General features: G+C 42.9%; 1 protein-coding gene across 1 annotated transcript in view; it reads left to right on the plus strand.

Moving 5' to 3' along the window:
* LOC121300715 (exportin-6-like) overlaps positions 1 to 14,726 on the plus strand; it is a 46,163-nt gene that overhangs the window by 2,930 nt on the left and 28,507 nt on the right. The window contains exons 2-7 of the mRNA XM_041229442.1: positions 4,165 to 4,255; positions 7,489 to 7,601; positions 9,329 to 9,526; positions 11,249 to 11,408; positions 11,624 to 11,701; positions 13,713 to 14,163. Of these exons, the coding sequence (XP_041085376.1) occupies positions 4,165 to 4,255; positions 7,489 to 7,601; positions 9,329 to 9,526; positions 11,249 to 11,408; positions 11,624 to 11,701; positions 13,713 to 14,163 (1,091 nt within the window). The remainder of the gene's footprint in view (positions 1 to 4,164; positions 4,256 to 7,488; positions 7,602 to 9,328; positions 9,527 to 11,248; positions 11,409 to 11,623; positions 11,702 to 13,712; positions 14,164 to 14,726) is intronic.

A 14,726-nucleotide genomic window follows, 5' to 3' on the forward strand; every position in this document is an offset into this window, starting at 1 on the left:
ATAGGTTTATTGAAGCTGCAAGGAAACATGTGAAATTATATTTGCTGCCAACTAGTATCTTCAGCTTTTTGGCTTCTTACAGACTGCTTGTGAATTTATTTCTATTAATCATTGACCCTGTCTTAAATATCTGTCGCTAATTCGCTGATACCCTAAATAGAAGTCTCAGAGTCAGCAGTGAGATGCGGAGTTGGTGGTTTAACAGTCATGCTGGTGAGTTATGACGTGGCGCTCTGAGCTGCAGAGACATCTAAAACTCTTGAGGTGAGCACTGCGTAAGAAGTGGGCCAAATTGTTGGTCTGAAGAGCACTTTTATTTGTGTGTGTGTGTTTATAAAGTCATATTGCTATATATACAAAGCACTTCTTTAATGTGTCTTTAATTCTGGCTATGCTCAAAGTTATACAATAGAGGACCGAGTTGCAGATTTGTGGCATTTGATGAAGATACCCCCCCCTGCCCCCACCAGTCTTTTAAAGATATTTTACCCATTTAAACCACATGCAAATCTCCAGCACTTATAAATATTGCTCTTAAATCTCCCTCAGAAAACCACCATCCCTGGTGAATACAGTAAATACTGCATGCAAAAATGATTGTAGTTAACAAAATAACTGCATGAGTCTTATCTGTTATGCAGTGGCTTCATTCCTGTGGTTAATCAACCAGTTGCTTTGCCTGTTGACTGACCTGCTTTCAGCCAGTTATACCCCTTCTTCACTGGGACATCCGACCCGTGAGGGCTTGGTACGGTATGGGTATGGGTGGTTCTCCACTGGCTATTTGAGCCGAGCAAGAACCAAAACGTGAAACTCCAGCCTCGAATCTGAATCTGGTTTGGAGCCAAGCCAGGCCGGGTGTGGGGTTAAGGATTTTTGTCATTATGTTGCATCAGTCAGTACACTCCAGAAAGACAAACAACATGGCGCACAGCGAGTGTGATGAGAGAAAAGTACTGCCTTGGGACGCTGAGGAAGTGCAGGCTCTAGTTTCTCTGTGGGCAGATAGAAGTGTTCAGGAAGATCTGGATTCGTGCTTCAGAAATGAGAACGTTTATGCCTGAATTCGACGATTTGAAGCAAATGGGCATAAACCACTGGTACGGTAAACTTAGCTCACACACTCAAACACAACATTCTACCACATTTCTCATCCTTGACCTTTTATTAAATTAATATATAATATAGTACAATTTGTGGATTATAAAGAAATTCCAAAATATATTCACAAAATATATAGATTACAGGTGTAACGTTGGTCTTAATTTTTGAACACCATTTATTTGCGCATCTTGTCTAGTTAATTATTAAAAGCTGTCTTTCGTTGCATGTGAGGTTGGTGGCAATGCTCGGCTCTGCAGTGGAAAAACAACCTAGGATCTCTTTTAACCGCATCGTGAGGGTACTGTACAGCCCTGGGAGATTCAGCTTTTATTTGGGAGCTCCTCTAAATCCCTTGTTTAGAAAAATACTGGGTATTAATGCTTGTGATGGGGTAGCCGGGTGGGTGCATGCATTCACTGCCGAGTGACAGACAGGAGAGCGAGACAGAGGTTGAATTTCATAAGCCACACAGGCGAACAGGATTTATTAACATAAACACACTGAACAGCTCACGTGACACTACCAGCAAAAACACACACACATCGGCGAATTTCAGCTTATTTAGCCCATTCGGCTTTGCTTTTGTAGCAGCCCTGAGGTGAATAAATGGTAATTCATTAATTACAATGCAGGGTTAGAAACTAACAATACTGTGCCACTAGTCCAACGGAAACTTGCTAGTCCTGATGTGAAGTGCCCAAATTGGAATCAACAACAGTTGGGGTCTGTAAAAATAGGCTTTGATTTTATTTTGCTGAAAAATAAACTCTGTATAAATTTAGGTTTACATTTATTTATTTATTTATTTATTTATTTATTTTTAAACAAAGCACTATCATAAATGCTCATACAGATCAATCAATCAATCGCCTGTTTGCACCTCGTTACTGAGTGACTACTGTACTGTGTGAGAAGCACAATAATGTAAACAACACCAAGCTACATACGAGTCCCAAGCTTTAAACGTGCTACTGTTTATAGGTAAAAACTCAACTTTATTATTAATATATTGTGTTATTATGTTTTAAGCAACATACTACGTAAAACGTGACCTATTGTTTGACCTTGTTAGTATAACCGGCCCCCTTTGCAAATGACATCTTCAGTCGGGGTCATAACCAAGTATAAATCTACACATTTTTTCAAGATGACTTTACACTTACTTCAAAAGATGAAACATGTTTCAGCAAATTCAAACGATAAACGTTGCATCCCGTGCAGAGAGAGAACACAAACATAAAGCGATATCAAGAGGGGTTGCCGTTGCAGGGGAGATGAAGGGAGGTTTCAGTTCTGAGTGACTGTTTTCTAAGCATTATTTGAGAATGCTTATACCACTGCTACACGCCGTTAGAAAATTGACTTCCCTGTATTTTTTTAATTACTGAACGTCTGTGTATATCTGTACATTTGGGTAATTTACTGTGGCAAAGTGGTTTACAGTGCACAGGTGTAGAGGTGATGCAGTGCTCAGGAATGATTTGAAACCACACAGTTCATAGTTTAAACAGCTCTCTCTTGGCTAATAAATAACTGGCTCTACACACCAATGTGTATCGCTCAGTTAAACCACAGGGTTCAGTCCTGAAGTAAGACACTAAACACGACACACACAAATATAGACACGATCACTTAGCTTAATCCAGTAGAGAGTGCTGTTTGTGCAGGTGGTGCAATACAAGTTTGTAGTGAACAGTGATGCAGTGCAGTCAGAGTTTAATATTGGCTTTGTAGCGGCAGCTCCCGGATAGCTTAGCCGTCTAATAATGACAAACAAATATTAGTTAATACGACAAAACAACACGAAACTGTTCTTTTTCACTTCACACCTTTATATGTCCTTTCATAACCATAACAGGTCCATTGTCGCATCCCCTGAAATACCCTTAGTCACGCCCCCTCCAATAGCTAGTTCAAGCATGTCTCCTCCAATCCATGACTGATGCATGGCTCGCCGTACTAGGGCGATAACTTCTGGTATTATGACTCCGCCCCCTTCCTGGATGGCCGGCTTCCGACTGACCCTGGAATGAACTGCCGAACCATCCAGTATGAGGCACGCTGTTCCTGTTATACAGCGCCCTCACAGGTCAGGAGGGAGATTGCTGAGCAGGATTCATATGCTCTGTCACATTTACATAGTAGCAAAATGCATAGGTTTATGAAAAAAACAACTCACTTTTGCTTTCCTTTAGCCTTTTTGCATTCGCACTGCACACGTAGGTGATGTGCTGAAGAGCTTGATCGTCGCGGATATGTGATGGGCGGATTACTGTGTAGGGGTCCCATAAGAACCCCACACTAATGCTGTATGCTTCATGCAGGACTATCGAGTAAAAACATTTGCTGTACTATGTGTTGTGTGTATTTTTTTTTTTTTTTAAAGCATATATATCCCCAGCACCTGTAAGAGAGGGCTTGTGCGTCGGGACCTGCCTGTGTTGCTCCTGTTTTACTCTGCAGGACTGAAGGGGGGATATTGCATACATTTACAGTCTGTTCTAAAACTGGACAGGAAATGTTTGTCAACACTCTGCTCAGTTTGTTTACGACTCTTAGTGGTATATTTTTTCAGGAAATAAATGAGAGAGAAATTGCTAAGGGAACTTTTGACTGAAGCTTCAACAGAAGTGCCGAACAGAAAATAAACGAAAATTTAAATTAGCCTAGTACCAAAAATTTATGTTTACGTTGCTGGCATAATTTGTAATGTGTACAGTATAAGGATGTTAGATTCCTTTTAATTGCCGAAAGATTAAACAAGTAAAAACCTTACACTGTATGCATCCCACTGTATATACACTACAGCTGACATCTCTTTGATGTGAAATATATAATATTTCACACTTAGAAAATTATTACATTTTAACTATTAATATGTCTAGAAGCTGTTTAAAAATATTTGTACCGATCCAGTAAATATTTTTATATGTATGCTGATCCTCCAAGGGTCCTCCTAGAATGGCTTGTATCCAGTTTCTTTCCCTGTGTATTGGTCAGGTAATATAGTTCTGTAATGGGTATATTGTAATGTATCCAGTAACTGTCTTGTATCCACAGGCGTCGGAGGAGGCCTCGCTGCGTGCTCTGGAGAGCATCATGACCGAATTCTTTCACAGCTGCACCTCCAATGAACGCAAGAGGGAGATCGGTGAGTCTCCTCCGAGTCTCACTCTTTCTGAACGCATTGCAACACAATGTAGAGTGTGTAGATTTTAATCTACATGTGTCGCCATGTCTAGTGTCTTGACACACTGCTGCACTTTAAGGCAACCCTTGGGGAAACCACAAAGTACAGTGTTTAATTATATATGATAAATAAGTGGTAAATGTTATTTAATGCTAAATTGCCATAGAGATTTACCCACTCATGTGAATTGGTGAGTGAGGCTGTAAAGGACATGAGGTCTAATGAGCATAAAATATACCAGGGTAAACCAGACGAGCAGGAATACATGCGATCTATAACGCTGTATATGTGCTGTTTAACAGAACCCTGTCCAGGGACCACATGAAACATTCATTTGAATAAGGGTGCACCAGTGGACCAGCGAAATATCTATCATAGGTTGACTGTTCAATGCACGTTGCTGATTTTGTCAAGAGCAGCTCCATATTGAATAGGTATTTGCTGAATATTATCAAGATGGGATCATGAAACGTTAGGTTATTGCCATAACCCTGGACCCCTGAAAAGAATGACAACCATTACAGACTGGGAAGAGCCTCTCTGACCATAAAATCACTGAGCATATATAAAAGAAGCTGCCCTATCATGGCCCTGCTGTGAGGAGGAAGTTCCTCCCACCTCCTGTTGAAGAGGGTTGTTCTCACAGTAGCATATCGACATTTTATTTCAAATTCGAAGGTCACCTAGGGACATGACATCGAAGGGCAATGGTTGTCATTCTTTTCAGGGAACCAGGGTTATGGTAATAACCTAACATTCCCTTTCAAGTAGAATGACAACCATTACCAAATGGGGAAACTGTGCCAAAGCTGTCATGGCTCCAGATTACTGACAGTACAGCCTAACGATGATAGCCTCAGAGCCCTCATGACGCCTAAGGGTATGCCGCCTGCAACACCCTAGAGCCCAGAGAGGGCCTTGCTCGGTTTACAACATCAAGGCGGTAAAAACACGCAAATGTCTGGCTACCTGTCCATGTAGCAGCATTGCAAAGGTTTTCCAAGGAGGCTCGGTGCTCGGTGCCCTTGCAGACTGTAGTGTCTCTACCACTGCATCTGGCAAACCTCGTCTGCATAGAGCTTGAGCTTATTTACCCAGGCTTGAAGTGGGCGTGTTCTCAGCAGCCCTAGGGGAAGGTTCTCAAGTCGCCTGCCATCAGCCCCAACAACCTTTGAAATATTCTGACCTGTAGAAGAGCATCCTGTCAGAATTGGGAGAGTATGACTTCCAACGACCGAATCCTGTCTTCCGACAGTGAGGCATACATGCTCACAGAGTTTAGTTTGATCCTCAGGAACACTGTGGACTGAGACGGTACGAAGTTGCTCTTCTGTTGATATATGTAGAGCCTTAACTTCGTCACATGATTTATGACCTGTCTGGCGTGTGGCTCGGCACGTGCTATGGAACTCGCGCAAACTAGCCAATCGTCCAGGTAGTTAAAGATCCGAATACCGAACAACCCGAGTGGAGCCAGTGCTGCATCCATGCATTTGGAAAATGTGCGGGGCACCAGCAAGAGGCCAAACGGCAGCACGCAGAATTCAGGCGTCTTGCAGGTCGATCGATGTAATCCCGTCGCCCGGCTGGATGTACTGGAGGATACGCTGTTCGGTCAACATGTTGAACTTCCTTTGTTTGAAGAACATCTGGACCCTGAGGTTCAGAATAGGTCTGAAACCGCCGTACCTCTTGGGCACCAGGATCTACCTGGAGTAGAACCCGCTGAGGGCATTGCTTGGGTTTACCAAGCGAACAGTGTTCTTCTGTTGAAGATGGCAATCTCCTGTTGAAGGAGTATCATGCACGCTGGTTCGACGGTGGTGAGGAACACACCCTTGAAGGGTTAAGGCCTAAGCAGAATTGAGGAGCGTGACAGTGTCTCGTAGTCGATAGCACCCAGGAGTCCTGGGTGCAGCCTCGCCATGGGTCGTGTCCAGTGGTCAGTCTGGTTGTGAGGGGGGGAAGGTGGCAGCTGGAGCCCCTCAGGGGCGGTCTCCCTTGGGCTTGGGAGGGGGCACGTCTTTCTTAGGCCTCGGTCTCCAGCCGGAGAACCGGTTACCCCTGGCCTGGCCTGGCCTGGCCGAGCAAACGTGTCATTGCCGATTGCTGTTAGTGTTCACAGTTGACGTGAATAATCAGCATCTGTTGCCGTTGTGGGTGCCGAAAAGAGCGCGGACAGTGCCGGGCTGTCAGTTGGCGCAGAGGAAGCACGGTCGGTGCCAAGCTATTGCAGTCGACGCCGGAGAGGTGTAGTGGTCAGTGCCAAGCAGTCGGTTTTGACTGGTGGCGAGTTTAATCGCGTCGGGGTCAACGACAAAGATGTTCAACTGATGCAGAGTCAATCGGGGTCAGCGTCGAGGAGGATGTTCAAGCCGGTGAAGAGTTCAATGCCGGGCTGATATAGCAGAGTCAGTCTGTGTCGAGGAGAAGCGTGGCCGTGCTAGAAGAGCCTTAGGCTTGAGATAGGGGCGCGTAGGCCCGAGCTGGAAGGTAGCTGAGGTCAGGTAATTGGTGTAGAGGGCGGTGCCGCTAGACCGCAGGGTCACCCTACAGCACCACAATAGCCAGCAACGGTATAAACTACATGAGGCAGTAAAAGAGAATAAAAAGCTGATCGCCAATCTCAGAGAGAGGGGTCGAAACCAACTCTAATCCGTAGAAAACTACCGACACGAGGCTAAGGCAATGCGCAATCTCAAACACTTGAAAGTAGTATCTTACCGTGCATATAATTAATTTGTAGGTCGAAACCGCGCGAATCTGACAATTTTCGGAACAAAGAAAGAGGCAATCTATGATCAGTCTCAGTGAGTGAGAGAGAAAATGGCGATATGCTACTGTGAGGATGACCCTCTTCAGCAGGAGGTGGGAGGGAATTCCTCCTCACAGCAGGGCCCTGATAGGGCAGCTTTTTTATATATGCTCAGTGATTGACGGGAACTAAATATTCTTCCACTGTTAGCCTAGACTAAGAGTGCTGCTTAAAGAAGAGAAATGAATGGAAATGGGGGGGGGGGGGGGGGGGGGGAGAAAGAAGCAGACTGTAGTGTTGGTTCTTTTGTTGATGTTCTGTAAAACGCGTGCGGCGACTTATTTCTCTTTCTGTACAAATTAGAAAATGTGATGTGCAGTAGACGGATAACCAAGTCTATAACAAAGTCTGACTCCTTTTTTTTCTTTCCTCATGGCAGAGGAGCTGTTGAATAACTTTGCCCAGCAGACGGGTGCATGGCGATACTGCCTCTACTTCCTGTCCAACACTCGGAACGAGTATGTCATGATGTACAGCCTGACGGTATTTGAGGTAGGTTGATGTATAGACATGATAGAGCCCTATAGCAGGACATGACAGCAGGAGCGGAGAAATGTACTTTGTTGCGGGCAGGACTGGGTGGGCAAAAATTTCAGATTGAGGTAATTTGCGGGAGCAGTCTCGAAGGTCAGAGAATCCCATGTCTCGTTCTGTGACGTCACATACACAGAATCGGCTTGCTGTCTGTGTTTTTGAAAAATGACTGATCTGAAATCTGAGGATGTAGTAGCTTTAAAAAATGTGAGTATGGCATTGAAGATGAAACGTGTTTTGTAGTCCCTGCTTGATAAAACTTAAATTTTGTCTGAATCCTGTTTTGTTGAACTGTTTTAAGTCTGTGTCCTGGGATTTAAGGTTTTTGCGGGTAGAGGTGGGATAAAAATCCAAGAAAACACATGGGAGTTGGTTTTCAGGACAAGAGTGGGATTAAAAAAATACTCCAGTGCAAGGCTCTGAGACACGACTGTTTTTTAAACGAGTGCTAACCAAGCAACGGCGTTTGGGTCCTATTCACAAAGGTTAAACTTGTTTTAAATTGTTTGTTTAATTTTTTTTAAACTCTAGTTTGATCGTTTTAATAGTTTGCTGTTCATGAAAGTGTTCTAGATTAGTGTTTAACAATCTAGAAAATGTCACAAGATTTGTTCCAATAGCTAAAAAACTAGTCCGCCTTTATATACCCTAATGTTACAATACTCTTTGTGACTAAGAAGTGCTCTACACAGTTTCATCACAATCAAAGTGTTTCTCAAAATGAATGCAAAACTCTGTGTGATGGGTGTCCACTTACACATGGACATGAATCCCCAGGGCAGCTGAGAAATAAACATTTATATCCCTAGTTTTAAGTGGAAGATGCAACAAAAAAATGTCATATCTGAGAGACTAGGCTGGCAGGTTTGTGCGCAGTGCCCCTGATATCAGGCTCTGTTCATACAGCCAGAATAGCCCTAAGGTTTCTGCATAGTCATGGTTTCCCATGATAACATATTTGTTCTGGAAGGGAGGGGGTGTCCCAGGGCCGTGGTGCGCAGTGACTGAGGTGCTATGCACTGCAAGCCTCAAGTCATCAGAGCCAAACTGTTTTGAACAAAAACTATGGATGGAACAGTAGGAACTACTCTGTTAAACAGTGCCCATATAAGTATATTGTATTTAAAGTACCTTGTTGATGGCATACTCTAGAGCCGTCATGTTCATCAGTGAGTCTGTATGTATGTCGCACTTTTATTTATTTATTTATTTATTTATTTATTTTTACATGTGGATTAAAGTATTTTTCAAGATACTGATTGGTTTAATTTTGTAATTACAGCTGTAGCAGGGAGATGTGTACGTTAGACATGTTTTAAAGCTGGTACTTTTACTGTAGTTACTGTCTTTGAGCCGTGTGCAAACTTTTTGTGCCCTAAAGTTTGTGGCAGAACTTTGCAGAATGTTTAACAAGTTTTTATTTTTTGCACAATTCGCTGGCCTGTACAGAGCAAAGTGGGTTGGGCTTGATGTATTTCACTGCAGCCTGGAGATTAGATGGGAAGAGGTGAGCTGAGCAATGTGAGATTAAAAGCAGAAGTACATTTTGTTAAGACACTGCATTGACGTTGCATACATGTAAAAGTAGGAGCTTTCAGATCTTTTAACTGGAGCTACAATAAGCATTATGAAACAAACCCAGCTGTGATTGACTGACTCTGTTCCTCCCTGTGCTTTACCCACAGAACCTGATCAATAAGATGTGGTTGGGCTTGGCATCTCAGGATAAAATGGAGATCCGGAACTGCCTGCCCAAGCTGCTGCTGTCTGAGCATAAAGCTCTACCATACTTCATCCGCAACAAGCTGTGCAAGGTGATCGTTGACATCGGCAGGCAGGACTGGCCTATGTTCTACCACGACTTCTTCACAAACACTCTGCAGGTACTCGCTGCACAGTGTTCTGTTTCAAACCAGGATCAACCTTATTATTCAAAGTCTTAAATTAATACTACAACTTTGCAACACCACCTCTTATTGTGACGAAAACCTTCTGGTTATTTGCTGTAGATCAAATTGTCCGCTTCCTAATTATTGCCTGTACTGTAGGTCCCTGGTCTGATTGCAGTTGGACCTTTTGAAGTAAACCTGATAAGCAGAAAGTGATAATGTTGATGGTGCTAAAATTAAGTAAGGAATGGGGTTAAATATGTAATCTTAACTGGTGAGTAATGAAATACACAGCATCAGTCCAGGGGTGTCCAGTCACAGTCCTGGAGGGCTGTTCCACTCCAGGTTTAACAGGTAAAATGAATTCACTACATCAGGGTCTGGTTGGAGGTCTTAGTTTATTCAATGAATCAATTTAGAAAATGGTTGGAACAAAGATGTGAAGTGGAAAGGCCCATTTTGGCCACACCTTACCAAGTCTCTTGTTAGAACAGGATTTGCAGTAAATTCTTTGACACTGTTTAATGGGTCTGTCTTGTTACTGCTGAAACTAGAAGCTCGACAGTAACTCCTTGTTCTTGTTAAAAGGGAAGTGTGAAGTAATATTGAATCGGTTCTAAACGAGAGTAGTAAACTTCTCATTTCAGTGTTGGGCTGACTCTTGTTGTTTAGACTCTGCCTTAGTGTTTAGAGCTGTACCAGAGTGTGTTGGTGTTTTGATAGGAAATACAATGCTTTACTGAAGACTGGGGACTCATCTCTGCTTGGCCGCAAAAATCTGTTTGATTGCTAACCCATTTTCCTTATTCTCTCAACTGGTAAAAAGGATAAAAAAATAAATTGGCACTGAAAGTCATGCATTGGGTAACAGCTCACTGACGCTGCACCGAAACTGTGGAACTTAGCAATACATAATAAAGAGCTGTCGTGGGTCTGCAGATGGAGGCAAAGGAGTTCACAAGGTCTGCTTTGCTGTATTCCCATGACAACCTCATGGTTTAAACTCACAAACCTGTGAGTTTAAACCATTGCATGTGGGTCGTTTTTAGGGAACGAAAGTCAGAGCATGCCTGTCGTAATAAAACACAAGAAGACCTGAAAGGGCCTTAAAAGTTTATCCCTGAATGCATCTACTTGTTCTAAGGATTCTTGAACTATTGTTCTGCTTTTGAACAGCAGATATATATGGAAATTAGAGATGGGAACGTTGTGCTTCAAATCTGTATTTTTTAGCATTCAAATATAGAGGGCCTCTGTATAACCTCTCCCCAAACGCTTGTAGGTGGAGCAGCTTTGAAGCCATACACACTTTGAGCTACCTAGAGGACCACCACCACTTACGTGAATATACTTAATCTAAAGAATCGGTGCATTTTAAGTTTGCCTGGGTCTGTGGTTTTTAAACCTAGAACTCACTGATGTTGCTGCATTGTTTAAGCTCGGATCTGAGAAACTGCCATCTGATCTGTGTTTCTAAACCAAGTTTTGGCCTCAAATGGATCCAGAGGTAGAAGTTTTTGAATTTCAGGATTTGGTTGAACTCTTGACTTGGACCTTTAATAGCTTCTAAACTGCTGGTCTGATTAAGCTGTGTTTTTTACAATAAAAATCAACTGCAGGTAAGAATGTCAAGCTGACATGACCCTTTCCTGTCCCGACTTGCCATGGAAAAGTTTGAAGATAGCTTTGTGACGTCTGCTTGTTTGTGCTCCCCAGCTGATTCAGTCGCCTGCCATGGCCCCGCTGGGTCTGATCCTGCTCAAGACCACGTCCGAGGAGCTGGCTTGCCCACGGGAAGACCTGAGTGTGGCGCGCAAGGAGGAGCTGCGCAAACTGCTGCTGGAGCAGGTGCCCACTGTCCTGGGCCTGCTCACAGGTGAATGAAACATCCAGGCCTCCTGCAATCTGCCTGCAACCCAGAGTGGCAAATTCCCTTTCCGGCTCTGGTCACACTTGTCTGTAGACCTCTTCCCCCCCCCCCCCACCAAAAGTTTATGGTGGAGTGTTTTAGTTTAAATTAAAATTTAAGGCTGTCAAGTATGTTAAACTGCAGTAATATGTTTTTTTACACAAAATTGTGTGCTTCTGCAGGAATTCTGGAGTCGATCTGGGATAAACACAGTGTGACGGCAGCCACGCCCCCTCCCTCCCCCACCTCTGGAAAAAGTGGTACGGCCCTCTAGTATAAAGATTATCTCTAATATTTGTTTTCACTGAGAGAATAACACGCTTGACTTTGGAGAAAGTTTAGTGTCAGTCAGTACTGAGATTGTTGTATCCGGGGCAATCCTGTAAGTGATTGTTCTAATAGGGCTAATTGGGGGGGGGGGGGGGGGGGGGGGGGGGGACACGGAACAGAAATTAACTGGCCAAAATAGCTTAACAATGGTGTACACAAAATGCAATAGGTTTAGGGGGTTGCACAAAAGCACACACCGGCAGTGCATTCCAGTTTATCTTTACCCCTAAACATTTGTATGTGGTTTGGTACTATACATGACTCCTATAGTAAAGCTATAGTAATCCTATAGTAATCATAATAGGACATTACAACTTAGTACAGCGCTGTGTAATTAATGATAAATGCTATAGTGATCCTAACCTTGAGCTTAGAAGTTTTTGGCTCTTATTTATGATTGTGTCATGCCCTTTTAAGAAACAGAATTGGCTCAAAATAAGAGTATTAACTCAAAACAAGATTTACCTTCGTATCTTGATTGGGCCTCATTCTGTTTCTCATTTATTTCAAACACAGCTGACAAATTATTTGCTCATCCCTGATCCTATTATTTATTTGTTTGTTACAAATCTAATTTACATTATAGATTTACTTTACACTCAATACTGACTATTTATGCTGAAAATAAACTTTGTCAGGGCATTTGTTAAACTGGTGGGGAAAGTAACAAAAGCACAACGAGATGAAGATTAACATTTTAAAGGGAGGTAGAGATGGAAAATAAAAACAGATGTACAGATAAACGGATAGTATAAAGCCCTAAATATTACCAACTTTATGCTAGGAGTCATTTTGGAGAAGGTGATGTGTATTGCCAGCTACAAAAGTTCATAAAAAAACACACACACACGTTAAGTCATTTTGCAGTTTTACCATGCTTTCCCTTATCTTGCACCACAGTTTATTGATTATAATTGTATTTTACAATGATTTGCTATACTATTCTGTGCTTTTCCGTGCTTGCCCCTGTGTACTGGGTTTTCACTTTACTGCACTTAACTAAGCTTTTCCATTTTAAACTAAGAGATTGAGCAGAGATGCATGCTTTATTTGAAAATCTTAAACATTCTTTCAAGCAGAGGGAACATGTAAACAGTCAGACATTTTAGGTTTATTGCTGATTGTATTGTATTCTATATTGTTAAAATACCTTCAATATTTGTGCATGGTTCATTTTGACTGTAAAATGTGTTGTGAAGTCAGCACAGCAAATAATGGCAAGACATGTTTGTTTTGTGTGTATCTATTCTATCTATCTCAATTGGTAAAAGTCAGGCAAAAGAGAGATTTCAATTAACAGAAATGAAGAAAAGAAACTCGCACTGTCTTTCTCGTCTGACTTGCCTTCTGCACTGCAGGCAAACACGTGGGGTGTTTTCTCTTAAGGTGTTCCAACAACGAGCTTGTGCTGTTGTGATAGTTCTTTCTTGCATATTTTGTAGGAGCCCCTTTCGTTCTAAGGGTTTGTAAAGTAATCCCATGCCTTTGAGGTTTTAGTTCTTATGCGGCTGAACCTGTATGTGCATACAAATAAATGTAATTTAATATGGTAAAAGAAAATGGGGTGGTGGTATGCATAATTACATAAACTAATAGCATAATCCTTTGAAATACTGTTACAACGCCGTGGAACATACTAGGACTTCTCCATGTTTTGTTTTTAGTTTCAGTTCTGTTTGTCTTAACTGGATAGTCATACCCACCAGCAGTTGTGCGATTATCTGCTACTAGTCTGTGTCATACATTAATGTAGTGGGCTCACTGCACTATGCTATCATTTGAATAGAATATACACGTTACAGATTTAACCTGTCATTTATTTGTGTCTTGTGAAATTCAAAGTAAAAATCTGACATGATCTGCAGCAAAATATGCAAGAATGTTGATCAAATGATAAATGCTTGTTCCACATATAAGGCATTTCCCTCTTTACCACTGTAGGAGACCTGTTGAGCAGCCTACTGCAAGGCCCATACTACTCCAAGCTGCTGTCTCAGCCCATCCCCATGCTTAACTCTGAGAGCGAGCACCTCTGCTCCCTGGCCCTGGAGAGCCTGGCTCACCTCTTCAGCTGGATCCCCCTGTCCACCAGCATCACGCCCGCTTTGCTGGACACCATCTTCCACTTCGCCCGCTTCGGTTGCGATGTGCGAGGGGGTAAGGGCAAGAGCAGCACCTCTGTGAACGGCAGCACCCAACTACCAGGTGGGCCGAGGCTGGGCGTGCTTGCCATGACCTGTGTCAATGAACTCATGTCCAAGAACTGCGTGCCCCTGGATTTCGAGGAGTACCTCCTGCGCATGTTCCAGCAGACCTTTTTCGTGCTGCAGAAGCTCACTCGGGAGAACAACACCCATACAGTCAAGAGTCGGCTGGAGGAGCTTGACGAGAGGTAAGGGCAGGGAAATGCCCCCACCACATTGCTCAGGGTCTCTTTCATTGCTTCTAAATTCTCTCAGGGTGTTTCTTTTAAACATACTGTCAATGTTGGCTTATTTAGTAACTTGGGGATCCTCAGTTCTATGTCTCCATTTGGGGGTTGTCTTGTCAAGATCTGCTTTTTGCAGGTGCTGTTCTTTGCTCACCCTTGAGTGTGCTGAGCAGCAGGGAGGCCCAAAGAGAGAGAGAGAGAGAGAGAGAGAGAGAGAGAGTGTAGTTCAATGTGACAGGTGAATAGCTGTCCTGGAGCCTTCAGAGCGGCTTTGTGTAGCAGTGTGAAATGTCAGTTTGTGTAATCAAAGTTTCAAGAGTGAAACAAAAAAGACCATTATGTTCTCAGCAGTCCCTTATTTTTTGTGGTTTCATTTTGACTAAGATGAAGCAGGTTCTGAGTCATGTGGGATTCAAACCAGCCCAAATATTTCCCTTTACCTGCGACGCAGGAAAGTGATAAAGGAGCCATGTACAACTCTTGTTGTGAGCGGTAAAATAAGATCAACAGCCCAGAATCAAGTA

This window comes from Polyodon spathula, chromosome 26 (assembly GCF_017654505.1).
Source record: "Polyodon spathula isolate WHYD16114869_AA chromosome 26, ASM1765450v1, whole genome shotgun sequence".
NCBI lineage: Eukaryota > Metazoa > Chordata > Actinopteri > Acipenseriformes > Polyodontidae > Polyodon > Polyodon spathula.